This window comes from Polyodon spathula, chromosome 2, assembly GCF_017654505.1.
Source record: "Polyodon spathula isolate WHYD16114869_AA chromosome 2, ASM1765450v1, whole genome shotgun sequence".
Taxonomy (NCBI): Eukaryota; Metazoa; Chordata; class Actinopteri; order Acipenseriformes; family Polyodontidae; genus Polyodon; species Polyodon spathula.
In genome coordinates this window covers 9383805-9404507 of record NC_054535.1, presented here as the reverse complement: position 1 = coordinate 9404507, position 20703 = coordinate 9383805, and the positions used below count along the sequence as shown (strand labels likewise).

Here is a 20703-nt window from a genome sequence, read left to right as displayed (position 1 = left end):
GTGGTTTGGATAGAAGTGCTATAATGGCAAAATTATACTTGCAACTAACATACTAATTTATTTGTAGTGTAAAATAGTAGAATGTATTAACTGTCTGGTCCTCTGACAGAAAAATAATAGTTCAGCTGCTAAAAGCACATTGGCAACTCATCTCCTGATATATTACCACCTTCATGTTCTGCTAGAACCATTTGTAGCGATACTCTTAGTATAGTAAATTATTTCAATATGTAAATGTGGGACTTGACAGGACTTTGCACGTGTTTAACCAGAAAATCAAAATGCACACATGGATAAATAACAAATCTTTAGGGTCATTTTACTGTTGAATAAATGGTCATAGTATTTCTAATGTGATAGTAACAATCTAAATGCAAACGATATGTTCTAGTGTGCAGAATAAATACAGCCTTGTCTCTTGGAATTTTGAAATATTTTAAATCCACTTCCTATGATACTATTTCTCTTTTGCTTGCTTTTTTTAGTGATGAGGAGGAGATTGTAGAGGCAGTTCCTGAAACCGTTACAAGGTCAACGAGGCGTGCAAAAGCAGCCGCAATGGAAAAAACCAAAATTAATCTCACAGATTTAATAAATAGAGAAGCCAGTTAGTCATAAGTCTCTTGTTCTACAGCATAACTGATCAACATGTTTAATGGATTGTTTTTATGTATTTTCCTTTTTTAAAAACATCTTCTGTATGACTGCAGATTAGATAAGTATGCGTATAGTGAAAGATATTCATTTACATCATTGCTTGTAAAAGTGTGCTTGTACAGCATAAAGGAAAGAATTAAACATTCAACAATAATCCTTTTTATTATTCATTTGGTGACACTAGATTTATTTAATACAATCTTTTTTTAAAGCTACGTATAAACTTTTTTTTTTTTTTTAATATAAAGAAAACATCACTTGTAGCACCTGGTCATAATAAACAAACTTCAAAGGGTTTTAACAGTAAATGCATCACAAACCACTTATGGTTTAAATTATACAGAATATATTTTTATATTTTTAAGGCTTGAATTTATACAGCATGAAATAAGCTTAGCATTTTATAAATAAAGTAATAGTAAAATAAATTACATGAATGAAGGATTTTTTTTGGATAGATATGCTCAATTTTATGGGAAATAGTCTATTTAAACATTTAATATTGTCAAATGGAGTAACTTTTTTTTTTTTTTTGCTTTGTATGCCAAATGTGACCAAGTCTGCTTTTAGTGTTACCTGGTTTTAATAAAGTAAAATGAAAGAACCCTACAAGCAAAACGTTTATAAATGCATAGTAAACAGGAAAGCTCCTATGACCAGCATATTTTGTCACAGTGCAACTAAACAATAAGCATCCCTGAATATTCTTTCTTTGCAAAGATATTTCAAAATCCATTGCTGGATGACTGTTAAAGAATAGTGGGTGCTTTCTACAAAAATGCAAATAGGAGAACCATTAACTTTCAAATCCTTGCAAAAGTACATGCTCAGAATTGTACATTGCTTTTGTCATTCCATTTAAAATTACATACTGCCTCGCCAGCATGTTTGTACAGCCTTTAAATCTGTACTTATGGGTTGTTGAAAATTAGCATGGTTGAGGAGAGATCCTAAAAGCGAAGTTATTTCTTCCATGTTGTGCCTCTACACAGGACAGATGGTAACAGCTAGGACTTCTACGAATTTGGTTGTGTGTTTTTTTTGGAGTGATATTGTCTTAACCTTGTGCAATTTGTATCGTAAAGATGATGATGCCTTTAGGTACTGCTGTGCAGGAATTTTCAAAACTACCCACATTGAACTTGCTTCTAGTTACCAATTCCACTGTGTAGTAAAATCTGGGCATTTGTTTAGAAACAACCATGTTAAAATAGTTTGTCTCAATATTTTGAAATAGTTTTGTAATACATATTTTGTCAAATGTTTTCAATATTTATCATTCAGCTGAGAAACTTCAGTAAACCAAATACTGTTTTGTAAAACAAGTGCAAAAGATCAGTGGATCCTTGAGTGGTGTCCTTTCACCACAGTATAACTGCTTCCAAGGACAGAAAGATATTTCTGCATCTTTTTTTTTTTTTTTGCCTGGTTCTGTTGTCACACAGAGTCTATCTCCTCTATCATTGTTTCACTGAATGTACTAGATCAGGGGTCTCTAACCCTGGTCCTGGAGAACCCCCAGTCCTGCAGGTTTTATGGGTGTCTTTCAGATCAGTGGCTAAAGATCTGAAACACATGTTAATCTTGATTTAAGCCAATAATGGGTTCAATTAAGGAACTAAGATCTCAGATTGAAACGAAAACCAGAAGACCCTGTAGCTGTCCAGGAGCAGGGTTGAAGATCCCTGTACTAGATACTACCGCTAGATGTGAGAAGTTTGGAGAAACTTGAGATATATTTAACACAGTGACTTCATTGTGCAATATAATTGAGCTGTGTCAATACATGAATATTACATCTTTCATCATTATCATATCCTGTCCAAAGCTTTGCTTCCCATTGTTTCAGGTGAAATTAGATGGATTAAAATGGTATCTTGTAAAAACACTTTGTTCTTGATTAAAAATCTGTTTGTTTGACTACCATGTAAACAAGGATTTTGTACTAAACAATTATATAGATAAAATAGTAAGTAAGATATTTTAATCCATATCATTGTCATAACATACTTTCAAGCAAAAAAGATTACCTTGACTGCTTCATCAGGTTGCTTCAGTGGATTAAGCAAAAAAATCCTTCATTGAGTGAATCAAACTACTAAATTCAGACCCAACCACAAAAAAATGTCCTTCTATTCATAGTGATGCAGCTGAATCCTGTTACACAATGTCATGTTTAACAATCAGCAGGATTTCTTCTACATGGTAAGATAATAAAATAAAGCGTGGCGTTCAATATACTGGGGGGATAGGGTTAAGTTTCACTTCATGTATCTAAGGCACTTAAATATATTAGCACTATTTACAAAGATAGCAAAAATAAATCAATTCAGCAGTTAAAGAAGTTAATTTACACATGGAGGAACAGGGTTAGGGTTACAACATCTTAAATGTGAAGCAGAAGTAGCAATGGCCACTAGGTGTACCTTTAGGTAAACACCTAACAGTTAATTAAAATACAAGTTATTAATGCTACATCAATTACATGTTTATGCAAATAAGTGAAATACAATTGTTTGAACCAGAAGAAATAATTTCTTGAGCACCTAGGGTGTGCTACTTGAGGATAGTGCAAAAAATGGTATCCTTAGTGTGTACAGTTGAAATATATATTACCCAGAGTGCATTATTACTTTGAGCATATTTATATCTTCTGATTAAGTTTATTTTTTATTTTGTAATACAAATATCATTGACCAATGTGTGGCCTTTTTGTTCATTAGCACACGCTTGTATAAAAATATGTGCAGGTCTGATGAATAGGTATATAATAACTATTACACACAATGTTTCATGACAAATGGAAAATGCATCAGGGAAATAATAAATAAACAAAAATCTTTGTTACACTTTGTTCCAATCATTTTAAATTCTTCAACAAAGTAGCTTATTGTGATAATGCTGTGACATTTTTCAGCAAATTACATATTTAAGGCACATTTCATAATCTTGTGGTTTTCATCACTTCTTAAGGAGATGAGTTATCCCATTATATTTATTTGGCGTTTTCTACAAGAAAAACAAAAAGGAAATTCCTTAATAGAAATAGAGAGAAAGGTCAAAACACAATTTGTACTGCGGCAGCGGCTCAAGCACCTGACAGCACACAGGGATCAGCTTTAACCTCTTAAGCACCATCGTCCGCTTATATGTACAATGCCTTTGGCGTTTTGTTTTGGGTTTTTTTTTTTTTTCACCCCCAAGAAACAAGTTTCAGGTTAACTGCAAGGACTGAACATACCCACATCTTTTCAGGAAAATACTGTTTTTGTAGTCAGAATAATATTGTAATCCACAGATAAGTGTATGTCACTGTACTTTTTTGAAGATAGTATGCATACTCGTGGACCAATGCATTTCCCAGGACCAATGTAAGGAATTTCTTGGCGTATCGGATTAACTATACAACTCACTAAAATGACAATGGAAAACCTAACCTAGGAATATGTGGGAGTTGTTTGTGATTACTGAATTATGTGGAAATTATGATGAAACATGTTTGAGCTTTTAGAGCACAATTATGCCCACTTTCATCAAATTAGGACATCATAAAAATGGACCTGTATTTAAATATTATTATACTTTACCTGCATACTATCTGAGGAATGTTATAGATAATGAGGATCAAAAATGATCTGGGCATTAATAAGTGGAGGCTTTATTTTTTTTTTTTACTCACTCTTTGATGCTCCCCGATAACCCACAGCATATTACAAATGACTCTAATCACAAAGGATCAGGTCAAATGAAGATCTGTTCAATTACTCAAGCAATTACTTCAGCCTACCAACAAGGGAGTTCCCTTTCAAGTACGAAATGTAACCGTTACCGAATGGGTATTTACCTCATAAAGACCTGAATCCTGAATATTGTAAACCAAAGCTGCTCACTGAGCCTGTGACACATTTTTGACAGGCATCAAAAGGACTGTGCTCATGGATCTCTGCACCATTTTTTTAAATTTTTTTTTGAAGACTGACCTGATTGGAGAGACTTGCTCAGATAAGTACTTTGTTGCTTCTATCTGTATATATTTTGCATTCTTTGTAAAACAGGGACCAAAGTTACTGGACCTGTACCAGTACCATCCCGGTGCTAAAGTCACCGAACCGACACCATCCCTGTACCAATCCGGTGCTAAAGTCACCAAACCAGCACCGAACCATCCCGGTACCAACCAGGCGCTGAAGACACCAAACTGGTACCATCCCTGTACCGACCCGATTCCAGCTTCCTACCAACCAGTGCCGAGATCACCAGTCAGTTACCAAACCTGCCCCATTCAGGTCTTTACCAGCCCAGTCGATGTTGAGATTATTATATATATATATATATATATATATATATATATATATATATATATATATACACACATACATACATACATAGGCTTCCAAAGGTTTTCAGACCCCTGACCAATTCTCTTATATTACTGAATTACAAATGGTACATTGAAATTTCCTTCTGTTCGCTATTTTATTTTTAAACACTGAAACTCAAAATCAATTATTGTAAGGTGACATTGGTTTTATGTTGGGAAATATTTATAAGAAAACTGAAATATCTTGCTTGCATAAGTATTCAACCCCCACACATTAATATTTGGTAGAGCCACCTTTCGCTGCAATAACAGCTTTAAGTCTTTTGTGGTAAGGATGTACCAGCTTTGCACACAGTGTCGGAGTAATTTTGGCCCATTCTTCTTGGCAGATTTGCTCCAGGTTGTTCAGGTTGGTTGGACGACGCTTGTGGACCGCAATTTTCAAATGGCACAGATTCTCAATGGGATTGAGATCAAGACTTTGACTGGGCCACTGTAGAACATTCACCTTTTTGTTCTTGAGCCAATCCACTGTTGCTTTGACCTTGTGCTTGGGAACATTGTCCTGCTGAAAAGGTGAATTTCCTCCCAAGCTTCAGTTTTTTAGCGGACTAATGCAGATTCTCTTGCAGTATTTTCCTGTATTTTGCTCCATCCATTCTTCCTTAAATTGTAACAAGATGCCCAGTCCCTGCTGATGAGAAGCATCCCCACAGCATGATGCTACCACCACCATACTTCACTGTAGGGATGGTGTGTCTTGAGGCATGGGCAGTGTTAGGTTTGCACCTCACATAGCACTTTGAGTTTTGGCCAAAAAGCTCTATCTTGGTCTCATCTGACCACAAAACCTTTTCCCACATCGCAGCTGGGTCACTCTCATGCTTTCTGGCAAACTCCAGACGTGCTTTCAGATGGTACTTTTTGAGTAACGGCTTCTTTCTTGCCACCCTCCCATACAGGCCAGTGTTATGCAGAGCTCTTGATATGGTTGACTGGTGCACCATTACTCCACTCCCAGCCACTGAACTCTGTAGCTCCTTCAAAGTGATTGTTGGCCTCTCTGTGGCTTCTCTCCTTCTTGTTTGAGCGCTGAGTTTTGAGGGACGGCCTTTTCTTGGCAGTGCCTGGGTGGTGTGATGCAGCTTCCACTTCCTGATTATTGATCTAACTGTGCTCACTGGGATATCCAAACACTTGGATATTATTTTGTACCCTTTCCCTAATCTATGCATTTGTATTACTTTATCTCTAACTTCTGTAGAATGCTCTTTGGTCTTCATTTTCCTTCAGATTCACAGCCTTACCAATGATCCTTCAACAGTGGGGTTTTTATCCAGAAAATGTGACAGCAACTTTAATGGTTCACAGGTGGAGGCCACTGGTAAGGTAATTGTGTCCTCGTTAGGGCAATTTCTTTCATCGGTGCAAACTGGGAGCTTCCACAACACAGGAGTTGAATACTTATGCAAGCAAGATATTTCATTTTTTTATTTTTCTTAAAAATATTTCCCAACATAAAACCAATGTCACCTTACAATAATTGATTCTGAGTTTCAGTGTTTAAAAATAAAATATCAAACAGAACGAAATTTCAATGTACCATTTGTAATTCAGTAATATGAGAGAATTGGTCTGGGGTCTGAATACTTTTGCAAGCCACTGTGTGTGTGTGTGTGTGTGTGTGTGTATATATATATATATATATATATATATATATATATATATATATATATATTATATATATATATATATATATATTGCAGCAGCAGCCTTAAAGGAAAAAAAGTGGGACCTACTTACTGCAATGTCTGTAATGAGACATACTCTTGTTCACTCTAGAAACATTACCATATTTCCTATGTTGAAAATATTTTGGTTCTTTGCTTTTTTATAGTTTAATTTGGGATGTGCAGATTTTAAATACCACACTCTTGATGAAAAGCTGCTTATGACAATTATGTTTTAAAATAGAATGGACTCACTGCTTGTACAGAAAATTGCCTTGTTGGTAGGCTCAAATTAACTTGAGTATTTGAACTGATCTTCACCTAACCTATACCCCTGCCTATATCCCAAGAACCTCATATTATCAGTGTTAATAGTAAGTTTCATGACGACTGGATAAGTGGTTTTCCGGATATATTCTAAAATGTACGGACCCCCCCTGTACGTATGACAAATAATGTTAACACCAGTCAGTGGTTATCCAGATATTTGGAAAAATGTAAGTAATTGGTAAGTGGTTTTCCAAAAATACAGTAAGGAGAAAGCTGTGGAGTGTAACATATGATAAAGTATCCAACACTGCATACTCCTGCTGACTTGTTAAGGCCTATACAGTGCAGTAAAAAAAATATTTGTCCCGTCTGATTTTCTGCATTTTTGCACATTTTTCACATTGAATTTGGTCAGATCTTTTTGTGGGTTGTAGTCGTATATAGACGGAGTCTGAGAGAAAATTACACCAAAGTTTGGTGCTTCTTTGATTTGTTTGCAATCTTCAGGTATGAAAAAGATATTGCCGCCCTAGTTAACTCAACGCAATTAAAGGGAGAGTTAGGGACAGGTGTTTGAATACTTTGGTTAAGAATCAGGCCTGATTTGGGCCAACCCTGCCCAATATAAATCTGACTAACTTTAGCTCTCAGAGTGAACTTGTCAGCACAAAAGTTCTAGAGACACATCACGACACGATCAAACGAAATTCCTAAAGACCTCCGGAAAAAAGTTGTTGATGCCTAGTCTAGAAAGGGTTACAAAGCCATATTGTCCAAATGGAGAAAGTCTAGGACAGTAGTGAGTCTTCCCAGGAATGGCCATTCAGAGTTCTGGAACAATGTTCTATGGACAGATGAGTCAAAAGTGGAACTTTTTTTACCAACACGGGCCATGTTATGTCTGGCAAAAACCAAACACTGCATTCCACAGTATGGTGGTGGTAGTGTCATGATTTGGGGATGCTTTGCTGCATCAGGACCTGGACGACTTGCCATCATTGAAGGAACCGTGAATTCTGCTCTGTATCAGAGAATTCTACAGGAGAATGTCAGGCCACCCGTCCATGAGCTGAAGCTGAAGCGCAGCTGGGTCATTCAGCAAGACAATGATCCGAAACACACAAGCAAGTCTACATCAGAATGGTTTAAGAACAAGAAATTTAACGTTTTGGAATGGCCTAGTCAAAGTCCAGACCTAAATCCCATTGAGATTTTGTAGCAGGACCTGAAACAAGCAGTTTATGCTCGAAAACCCGCAAACGTCACTGAGATGAAGCAGTTCTGCATGAAGGAGTGAGCCAAAATTCCCCCACGGCACTGTGAGAGACTGACCAATAATTATAGGAAGCGTTTGGTTGCAGTTATTGCTGCTAAGGTGGCGCAACCAGTAATTGAGTCTAAGGGGGCGATTACTTTTTCACATGGGGGCATTGGGTGTTGCATAACTTTCTTTAATAAATAAATGAAATAAGTGTCAAAATTTGGTGTTATCTGCTCACTCAGGGTCCCTTTTATCTAATATTAGATTTTGGTTGAAGATCTGATAACATTCAGTGTCAAAAATATGCAAAAATGCAGAAAATCAGACAGGGGGCAAATACAGTGCCGTGAAAAAGTATTTGCCCCCTGTCTGATTTTCTGCATTTTTGCATATTTTTGACACTGAATGACACTGCAAACCATCTGCATCCTGCTTAGTATCTATTCTGAAGCACTATGTACACCGGCCCTGAAATGCAAAACACAAACAATAAAAACACTGCATGCAACAATTAAAAAACAAAACAATGGCAGCATACAGTAGTTGTAAGTGATGACATGCAAACTACAGGTTTAAAATTAGATGGCAAGAACTAGTCATTTACAGAACTACGCAGCTCTTCGGTTTCAACAACCACATGATATACATAACTTGCACAGGGACTAGCTGTTTCATTATGACACCATTTCGGTTTTCAATGTAGAACTTCCGCAAAACCTTTTTGTCATTGTTAGCATTTTTTTGGCATGTGTTCTGTGTTTGCATGCTCTCACATTTTTTTTTTTTAATTTTTGTTTGTCAATTTTATTTTAATTGTTGCATGCAGTGTTTTTATTGCTTGTGTTTTGCAATTCAGGGTCAGCTAAGGCATTGCAGTACACACACAACTGCATAGGTCATACTGCTGATATATAACTGCAAATGTATGAACAACAACTGTTGTCAAATTACATTGAAAGTATGAGAATGGTAATCTAAAGTGAAAAAGTATGCACCAAGGTTTTCCTTATTATGCTTCATGCGGAATGAAATCCCCTGGGAAGGGGTGTACGTATGTCATTTCAAATCTTTCCATCAATCTGGAGAACCCCTTTATCAAATTGTCATTAAACTTTTTAACATTATTTAGTATAAAGTAGGGCTGCCAATTAATCGCAGTTAACTTCTACGATTAACGCGTTCATTTTTTTGGAGATTTAATTTTTTTTAACGTACGTTAAATCGCATTGCTGTGTCTTGAGCCTTTCGGCACACCGTACTTCAATCCTGGCTGCAGCAGCATTGGATTGAGTGTCTGAGTGCAGATATGGTTTAAATAGAAAGTTACTCACTGAACCACGTAATGGAGCAAAGCATGAAAAATGAATGGAAGGGTTATTTATTTTATAAAAATGTTCTGGCAGCTCGCTGAACAGAAAGACACTTACTTGTATACTGTTAAAGTGAGTTCCAGTTCACACACAGTATCACACACAGCATCACGCACAGCATCACGCACAGCATCACACACAGTATCACACACAGCATCACGCACAGTATCACACACAGCATCACGCACAGTATTACACACAGCATCACGCACAGTATCACACACAGCATCACGCACAGTATCACACACAGCATCACGCACAGTATACACAGCATCACGCACAGTATCACACACAGCATCACGCACAGTATCACACACAGCATCACGCACAGTATCACACACAGCATCACGCACAGTATCACACACAGCATCACGCACAGTATCACACACAGGACACACAGCATCACGCACAGTATCACACACAGCATCACGCACAGTATCACACACAGCATCACGCACAGTATCACACACAGCATCACGCACAGTATCACACACAGCATCACGCACAGTATCACACACAGCATCACGCACAGTATCACACACAGCATCACGCACAGTATCACACACAGCATCACGCACAGTATCACACACAGCATCACGCACAGTATCACACACAGCATCACGCACAGTATCACACACAGCATCACGCACAGTATTACACACACAGTATTTATTTTTTTTTCACAAGTAGGATAACACTTAATTTCCTAGAAGCACAGCTAACTGTAGTTTGCAGTCTTTGTATATGACTTTTTTTTATGTTTTCTTCACAATTAACACTTAATTTCCTAGAAGTGCTTACACGTCACATTTAAAAATAGATATTTATTCTGTTTTCTCCTCTCTGTATGCTCTGATCAAGCTTGAACCGCACATTTTATTGTGTTGGTTGTACATGTATTTGTAATTTCTAAATTATGGCCCTAGTATAAATTTTGATGACCACCTCAATGGGTACATTTAAATAAATACATAAATGAATACACTTTAAACAACTTTATTTCCAGTTAAGGATAATAACAATAATAGCATCAGTAATTAAACAAATTTACATTGATTTATTGGTGGATGTAGTAATTGTATCAATTTAATATGCGATTAAAACTGAGATTACCCAAAATTCTTTTTTTTTAATCGCTTGACAGCCCTATTATAATATATACTGGAATCTGGAAAAAGCTTGGATGTTTTGAACTTCGGTGTTGGTCCAATAAATTCAACAGTGTTTCTGCTTTCAAAGCAATTTAAGCAGAAGTCAAAAGGTTGACAGTTTACCAGCCACAAAACTAACAATAATAAAACCAAATTGTAACATGTAAAAATACAAAAAAATAAAAATATACAAATAAAAAAAAAAACATAATAGTACAATTACTTGTCAAACGTTTAAACAAATAAGACTATATAGTATTTCTACATGAGCAGAGAACTAACTAGTCCAAATGTAGTAACAGACACAGCAAATAAAATAAAAAGTTACATACCAAATATACAGTTCCCATTTTACAATAAAGGCCAAAATTTCAACTCAGTCATTTTTATTGTATTGTTTTAGTCAAGCTAGTGCTATACACTAAATCACTGCAATAGTAAAACAGCAGAGCAGCTATCTTTAGAGTACTGTGGCATTCTAGCAGAATCTCTGAATTTGTGTTACCGCTATGAAATGTAACCAATCCGCACTGTGCCAGAAGCATTAGACTTGAAACAAATGCCTGATACTAATACAAGGGTGTTTGCTGGGCTATGGGGAGAGACATTTAAACTACATGACACAAAAACAAAGAGTTGCTATCTTTCTAAATATGCCTCCGCACGATCAGTCCAAAGACAGCACATTAATTGGGGTCATAGAGAACACTGCAGCTCTATTTCCACTTCTTTCACGCCAGGGCTGTCGCAGAGGGGGGGTTAAAGGCCCTACAAAAATAGAAGTTTATATTTTTAAAATTAAAAAAAAAAGAATACAACATTCTGTTATATATAATACAGACAAATTTGATGTGAAGTATTTAACCTTTGATGTCTAATCAGATTTTCTACTATGAAGCCATTAGAAGAATACAACAATAAAAAAAAAAAAAAACTTCGAAAAACAACAAGTACATTTACAACGAATGTAGGAAGATTTTAAAACATTTAAAATGCTTAATTGGTAAAATTATAAGAAATTAGAAACACCCACCAAGCAATTCTAACTGCATTATGTTTTGTGGAACCAGCAGTATTGCCATTAATGAGCAAAAGCTTCACTTGATGCCAAAACCATTTGCAAAATTTCCTTTTTTTTTATTTTTTATTTACCATTTTCAGATAGATATAAAAGCTACTTGAATTCTGTATCTATTTATTTATAAGCTTTGCAGCACGATAATGGGAGCCTATTTCAGGGTACAGTTTAATTCCTACCATTAAATTTCTGTCTGGTTGTACTTGGAATTTGTCTCTAAGATTAAGTATTTGATTCAGACACATTTTTTGTTGCTTTTGTGTGAGATTTACTAACTACAGTAATAATTTATATTGTTGTATAGTTATAGTCAGCTACCGGAACAGACATCAAAACTTCTAACTATTTTAAAAGTTACAAAGTGCTGCCTCTGTTTCCTCTTTGCTGTTTTTTTTCCGTGCATCATTTGCCTTTGTGTTAGTATTAAATGCAGTTTCTCATTTGCCTTTGTGTTAGTATTAAATGCAGTTTCTCATTTGCCTTTATGTTAGTATCAAATGCAGTACCTCATTTGCCGTGGTGTTAGTATTAAATGCAGGATCTAATTTGCCATTGTGTTAGTATTAAATGCAGTTGATCCTGCCCTGATACACATTCACATGCCTGTACTTCAGTAGGGAATAGATACTGTTTCCTTGTGATTTTCAAATAACAAAATGAATGATAAGATTAAAATGAAAAAAAGTTAAGACAACCTGTATTTTCATTGTAATGAGTATCACGCAAATAATTAAAATTCATTATACCCACCTCATCTTTGAGACCCACCAGTTGTAATTCCTGTTGCCCACCCAAAAACAACTTCTCATATTCCACTGGATGCCAGTCTGGACTTTGAGATGACAACTGACTTTCTTAGATGCCTTTTTTGGGCACTTGGCAGGGTGGTCATTTGGTTTGAGAATGTAATTAGCTCTGCAGAAATTCTCATTAGAATCACCTAGAGCAGCGATCCCAACCTGTGGTCCGTGAGTAAACCCCAGGAGGTCCGCAAACAACCCCCAAAATTCAGTTACGCAGTTCTAAGCAACAAAATAAACAGCTTGTGATCAAGTAAACACAATCATACTCAAGTGTCCTTCTGGGACTGTGATTGGGGAAACATGATAAAAAAAAGCACTTTGTTTCTTTGACGTCGTTTGCAGTACAGCTTAACGCATCTCAAGGGATAGGGGAGGGATTGAACTTTACAGCCTGCTTGTTTGTTTTTTCATGTTACATAACTGAGATGGGCATTTCATTTTTAAAGGATGGAGACGTTTTCAGCAGCACAGAGAAAAAAACATGACACAGTAACTTGCTTACAGCTAAGAAAAAAACGTACATTTTTACAACATTTATAAATATCAAGAAACAAGTACTATTTCATGAACTACATTTGTCAGTTAGGCTTTTTTTCCCTAATTGCTGATAATAATGGAACGAATGAACTATTTTATTTATAAATATTTATTTAGAGAAAATAAAAAACGAGAGTAGTGTCTATTACTGCTTATAAAGACCCTGGGAATAAACATGCATTATGTCATTGCAATTACTTAAGTGAAACATTGTCTTGTAATTTGCCCAAACATCAATATTTTTCAACAAAACTTTCAGGAAGTATTAATTTGTAAGGTCCCTCTGGTCACAGAATAACATGTTTCTATACATGTATCTCTAAGCAGTATACATAAAAACAATAAAAACATACTTAACGTTTAAATATCATGTTTAAAAAAAAAAGTTAAAAGTTTATATTTTTTTTGAAATTTTACAGCCAAAAAAAAATGGTCCTGGGTGTGCTTGTAAATTTATAGTACAGCTCCTTTTGATGCAATACCAAGCATTGCCTTCAAATCTGCCATTAACTGAAACAGCTTTCGTATGTGAAACAAATACTAACTAAATAACTGTTACACTTTTTTTAGCCCGGAATTTTACTATATATATATATATATATATATATATATATATATATATATAGACACACACACACAGTGGCTCTCAAAAGTATTAACCCCCCTTGGACTTTTCCACATTTTATTGTGTTACAACATGGAATCAAAATGGATTTAATTAGGAGTTTTTGCCACTGATCAACAGAAAAAAAGTCCATAATATCAAAGTGAAAAATAAAATCTACAAATTGTTCTAAATTAATTACAAATATAAAACAGAAAATAATTGATTATTATTACAGTTATTACATTACACTTTTTTTATGTTGATCAGTGGCAAAAACTCCTAATTAAATCCATTTTGATTCCATGTTGTTTCACAATAAAATGTGGAAAAGTCCAAAGGGGGGTGAATACTTTTGAGAGCCACTGTATATATAGAAGTCACGCAAATGCACATCTTTTTAATCCATGCTCACTTGACTGCTTATGCTAACTGTTAAGGGAAGAACCCCCCCCCCCCCCCCCCCCCAAAAAAACGTAATATGGCTGTCCCAGCATTTTCGCTCCATACAAAAGTAGCGCACTGCATTGAATACTACTAACTCTTTAGGAATGACTAATTTAAAACAAGCAAACAAGTATAGTCTGTTCGGACTGAGTCATATTTAACCAAAATTATATAAATCCTATTGACTGTGGGCCACCAATCCCATTTCAATTACACATCACAGCCCACCAGAAGTGGTAAGTAACATCCTGTACACTCTCAAATAATTTTCTAATTTTTCAAATTGTTTCCCACCTACGTCATCTTCATACTACAAGCACAGTTGGAGACTCAGCGAGTGCAGTACGTTGCGTTAGAAATGGATGGATTCATTTGCTACACGAGGTAACGGTTGCGGGGACCAGCACTGGTATTTACATTTACTGGATCAGAGAATGACCCAAGCCTCTGCATTATTTGTCAGGAGGTTTTGTCAAACAAAACTCTTAATCCTGCAAAACTGAGACACCATTTGTCTACAAAGCACTCAAAATGTGAAAGAAATAACTTAAATAAAAGAACCAGGAACTTTGCCATCAGCAACTTCCAATGCATGAAATGACAACAATCCTTAAATAACTAGTAGTGAAGATTCAAGCCCAAGAATCTCATTAAGTTAGTTATGTTATATAAATACTTTACTTTCTATATGTACTTACACATACACACACCAATTAGTTTCAAAATGCTGTTGTGAAAATATGTGTGGCAAGTGGACCGTGAGAAAAATCCATCACCAATGTGGTCCCTATATTGAAAAAAGATGGGAACCACTGACCTAGAGGAAACTGTAAAGCCAGGTTCCCACAGACTCAACATACACTGTTCTAACAGCCCAGATCAAAGGTTGGTGAGAATCATCCAACTAGTATAGACAAAAGAGCAGGAATATTATGGATGCAAAGACATTTGTACTGAATTTTAAATTTTTATGTGATACAATTTGTAATAACAGCTTATCTCTACTTGGATTCCTTAGTTTTAATGACTTTATCATAGCCTTTTCCAGCTTTACCCATTCCTTGCTTTTTTGTTGTAATTTTCTTACTAAGATCTGTTATGTTTTATCTGAGAGTTAGATGTGGTTCCAGTATTTCATATTTATAAACATGCAGTTGTTTGGAAAAAAAAAATCTTAATGAAAATAAAAAGAAATGTCAATAAATGTATTTAAAAAAAAGTGACTTGTTAAAAAAAAAAAAAAAGGGAATTTAAATATGAAACTGCCCGAGTCCCTGATATATGGTTTATCTACCGGAATACTGGTGCTACAGCTACAGGTGGTTATCAGTCTGTTTTAGTGACCCCCGTGTCGTATAAGAGGGCAAAAAGATTCAATCAATTTAAATAATTTAAACCTACTGCAGTTTAACAAGACCCATTTCATCAAACTCAAGTGTGGTAGTTTATGGCAATTTTTGACTGTACAATATACATTGGGGCTCTACTTCAGCCTTTAACTTTAAGGTCAAGAATTTCTGTTCATTTAACAAAACTAGAACAAGTAATATAAATGTAGTCACTATCCTTGTCTCATTGTGCTCTATGAACATGGAATTTTCTCTTTAAAATAAATAGGGAGGTCGATAAACCAGTGTCGTAATGGCACAAACGCCAGAGCCTGCTCCCTCCCCATAAACAACAATGCACTGATCTTACCTAACAACCAATGAGAGTTCCTTCCCGATGGCCACCCAGTCAAAGATGGTCTTCTCTTTTTTGCAGCTTCTTCAAGACTGAGACCAGTTCTTTTTCTTGTTAGAATAGTTATCCTTCCAGTTTTAAAGTTTCCATCTGATTTTTTGTCGCATAATGACTCATCATTATTTGTTTGCTGACAAATTATGTTCTTTCTTGTAGAATGCCTTGTTCCTTCAGATGCAACCTTTTTAATGCTGCTGTCATTTTCTGACTTGCTTGCTTGCTCTTCTCTTTCTTTACTGACAGGAACCACGCTGTTACTTGCAGAGAGAACATTGTACAGTCTCACTGTGCAAAAATTACGTTCTTCAATTTCACAATCTGTCTTGCTGCTTTCTGCTTGAACAGATTTATCTAAAACTGTGTATTGTGACTGAAGGTTGTTGCTTTCAGTATGGATCTTTTTTTCTAGAGGGCTGATTTTTGTCAGAAAAACCCTACATTCCTTCAAGGTTTCTGGGCTCCTATCTGTAGAGATTTTCTCTTCAAGGTCAGGCTCTTCTGTTGTGCTCTGCTGTTGCTGCTGGTTAATCAATTCCCCAGTGGTGTTTGGCAAGTTCAGTGCATGACTCTGGATTCCTATAAAGGAAGATGGCATTGTATCTGGAAACAGGGTTTCATGGTTTTCCATTTGGATTTCTGTAGAAGTTTTAACAAGGGGCAGAGCTAGGGTGTTTTGCCTTCTCGCTAGTTTCTTATAGATTTGCGCTCCGTACATGAATTTGGACTTTCTTCTCCAAGGATTTTTTTCATTTCTATGCATTATGTTTTCTCCCAATTGTTTGGTTTGCTTGTTCAAGATCATTGATGAAATGGTGCCATGTTTGCCTAATACCAGCCTCCTCCTTACATGTAATCTCCTCTTTCTCATTCTGTCTTCTATCTGAAAATGTCTTGTAGGGGATGTTTGTACAAATTTTTTGACGTGTTTGCTTAAACGCTCTGCTGGCGGATTGGGGCAGATACCAGTTCTGTTTACTGCTCTGGTGTCATTGTAATGGAGAACTTTGGAAGGATTGTGAGCATTTGTCTTTCTTACTATGGTCAAGGACTGTGTTTCTGTGGTTTGCATGAACCAAGCACAAAGGTTATTCATATCACAGTGTTTCTGAAATAACATTTTAACAGCTGACACTTGGTTTTCTTGAAGTTCACTTCTCGGCACTGCCCATGTCCTGTCTTGGACTGCGCATTCCCTTTCCCTTTGTTCATTTCCCAGTTCTCCAACATCAACGGAGTGCCAGCTGTTAGTTATTTGCTGAAATCTTCTGTGCAGCTCCTCTTGTAAACTATCCTTTGAAGTTGAGATAGGCCACCACCTGAGAGCTGCATTTGATGCAAAAATTGAATCTTCTGACAATTCACATATATGGCTAAAATCCACCTGTTCACGCAGAGGATTTTTACTTTCAGTCTCTAAAAATGTAACTTCTGAGGTATCATTGCTTGGTACTTCAAGGCTTGCCAGGCGATGTCTCGTAGTTTCACTATCAGCTTTGTTTAACAGCAGTTTTCGAGATTTGCGTAGCAAGGCATTACTATGAGAGAATGCTCTAGAAGTTGCCACAGAGTGCAGGAAGTGTAGTGAAGGTTTCCTGACTCTGTTGGAATGCCTTAAAGGCAGTACAGGTCTTTTTTTGTTTCTTACTTTTTTGTCTTCATTCTCTGACTGGCTTACACTACTGTCATTTGAAGGTTGTTTAACCATTTGCTCTTTTGTGGCACGTTCATGGTCATCCATTTCTGGTTTGGTTGGCTCAGATTCCTCATCAAGCACTTCTGACAATTCCCTGCAAATACAAATTTTCCTTTGCTTTGGGGAAACTGTGTTAACAGTTACCGAGATGCCTGAAATTCTCACCTTTGCAGGTCGCCCTGGCTTTCTCATAGCAGCCATACCCTTTCGATTTTGACAAATAATGTTGCTGCTAGGGTGAGGCACACCCTCCTTGTCTTTTACAGGCCTTACAAAGTCAAAGTGATTGTCTTCCACTTGCTTTTTACTAGCTTGCTTGGAGTGACCACTTCTGTAGGGTTCTTCTAAATCTGCCTCTGAATCTTCTTTTTCTCTTTGGTTTTCACAGGAGCCATTTTGAAAATCTGTATCTTTACTAATATTATCATCACCTTCAGACACGAGGCGCTTTATTCTTCTAGATCGCCCATAGACCACAGTGACTTTGATAGTCTTGTTACTGGATTCATCTTCTTTGGCCAGTGAACAATCAGCACTGCTATCTACAGCACTACTCTTACTAGAAATAGATTCAGAGCAATCAGTCTTATGTTTTGGTGGTCTACCAATTGGTCTCTTCACCCGTTTTTCAATTTGTGGCCCGAGTTTTTTGGGTCGGCCAGGTTTTCTTTTTAGAAAAGAGTCATTCATCTCTATGTGAGTATCTGGAGGATTTTCTTTCTCTTTCTGATCATTACACTCAGAGTTATTTTCATTACTAGGCAGTGCTCTCTCTGCTTCAGTAGTATACACATCTTTACTGGTGCCAACCCTATCATTACCAGCTTCACAGGTTTGTGAGTACATGGCCTCTTCATCATTCCTTGTTTCTTGCTGTACATTTGCTTCATCCTCATTAATTACACTTTCAAAGCAAGGGAGAAGTGAACCACATTGCGTACTGGTATTCGAATGCGAAGTTAATGTGTATTTCACCCCATCAGTACTTTTTGTTTGAGAAACATACATCAGTCTTATTGGACTAGTATAGTTAGTCGCAGAATTATTTTCAAATGAATCCGACACATTCTGGAGGAGATCAGTTTTGCTGATGGGTGTGCTAGAATTGGTGACGAATGAACAATTCTCAGAACTTTCAGTACTATTAGAATGTGACTGTGAGTTTTCTTTAACACGGGCGACAGAAGACCTCAAACATATTGAAGAACTGGAAACTAAATGCTTTTTCCGTTTCTGTGCATACTGTTTTTTGCCATTGTTTTCATTATATGTAATACTTGAAGATTTTAAAGCACTAGCCTCTTCTGGCTCCCTAGCTTTATTTCTCCGTGTTGATCTGTTACAAAGATTCAAAGGCATATTCTCTGGGAGAGCTGGATTGTTGAAATCTGGAGTCACATTTGCAGCTTCACAACTTTTAATCTGATCCTTCCACAGGGCAGAAATTCCATTACGAGGTACATTTGTGGCTGCACTATTACTCACACAATCTTTAGAAGATTTTTTAACTTTGGGAGATTTTTGAATGAAAAGGCTTTCGGAAAAGCAGGCAGCAAGGTACATCTTTCTTGGCTCTGTAACATACATGGAAAATCGTTCAGGAGGAACAATATTTCTTTGAGCTCTTCCTGAATCGCCAACATCCTCAGGTTTGGACACGCCCTTTGCTTCTACATTTATTTGCTTTTCTTCATCTGCAGTTACATCACTATTTTTATGTGGTGTTTTCAAGGTTAGGTCAGTGCTTTTTGATATCTTTGGATGACTTTCTGTGGTTGAATAATTTGATTCACAAAGTGAAATTTGTATTGGATCATCCTGAAGACCTAATGAAGGCAGCTCACAGGTTTGGGCTTGGTAGGATGGAACTTGATGAGCATTAGCAGGTTGCCCATTTTTAACAGAAACATCTTCAGGATCACAAACTAAAGGCATTGCTTCCATGCATGGTGTAACTGAGTTTTTTTTGTCAGGTTTTTTCCCACTTCTTTCCACTGCTGGATTTCTCCTAAAGAAAGACTGGTCAAAACTAGCAATTTCTCTTTTAATCTGTACCGTTTGACGGCGTGAGGAGGAAGAGTCGGGAGAGTGACTTATTGCGATTAGAGTTTCTTGCCTTCTGCGGAAACGAGTTTGAATGGTTTTATTTTCCACACTTTTCTCATGCTGACTAAGAAGCTCCTTTAAATTATAATCATTCTTACCATTGTTTTTGTGCAGAACAGCTGTTATAATGTCTCCTAAATGAATATTTTCGTTTTTTTCTACATTTTCATTAGCAGCTACATTTGCTAGACTTGATTCTTTTTCCAGTGGTTTCAGCTTTTCATTTATTCGCTCCAATAGATCATGAATCAAAGATCCACTTTCAGTTTGTTCTAACTCCTCCTCAGCATATTCTGAATGTGCATCACCCGCCTCATTAGCTGGTTGTATTTTAGTACAGTTTGTCTCTTTATTTGACTCTTTCTCAACATCACCTTCCTCTTCATGCGACAAAAGGGATTGAGACAGATTACTGCTTATTTCACTTCTGTTGTGAACTAACACTGGACAACCTGTGCTTTCTCCGTATTTATCAATATTGTCAATTGTTATGGGCGATAATGGAGGTGGAGATGGGCTGCCGGTTCTATCACAATCATTACTGGCTTCCAATGGATTACATATTTTCAGAGGTTTAACTTGAGGGCTTGTTGCAGTGGCGGCAGCACATGCACAACTATGATAATTTTGGTAGGAACTAGGGCATCTATAATGGCTGTAAGCATCACAACTTCTGCGACTGACCATTTTGTTAATGCATCCGATAGCTGTACTTTGGCATGATAAGCAATGTATCTTCTTTAGGCACAGGCAGAAATTTAGTTTACAAGGCTGAACACAACACCTGTCTGTCATTCTGTGTTCTTTGAAACTTTGTATTTCCTGATGTACCTTATTTTCAAAATTGAAAAAATCAGTGTCTGAATAAGAAAAAGGTCTATTATAGTCCTTATTTTGAATAGCTGAAACACTGCAATCCTCATGCATATATT

At 36.5% G+C, this 20703-nt stretch overlaps 2 protein-coding genes across 2 annotated transcripts in view; one reads left to right on the top strand and one right to left on the bottom strand.

Moving 5' to 3' along the window:
• The window catches only part of LOC121329855 (condensin complex subunit 3-like), a 32720-nt gene extending 27803 nt beyond the window's left edge, over positions 1-4917 (top strand). The window contains exon 22 of the mRNA XM_041275775.1: positions 486-4917. Within this exon, the coding sequence (XP_041131709.1) occupies positions 486-612 (127 nt within the window). The 3' untranslated portion in view covers positions 613-4917. The remainder of the gene's footprint in view (positions 1-485) is intronic.
• Positions 4918-10697: 5780 nt separating this feature from the next.
• On the bottom strand, positions 10698-20703 carry LOC121329812. Its single transcript, XM_041275685.1, has 2 exons — positions 15928-20703; positions 10698-11528 (listed from the first exon to the last, which is right to left on the bottom strand). Exons 1-2 carry the CDS (start codon positions 20696-20698, stop codon positions 11428-11430), a joined length of 4872 nt encoding a protein of 1623 aa, XP_041131619.1. The 5' UTR covers positions 20699-20703; the 3' UTR covers positions 10698-11427.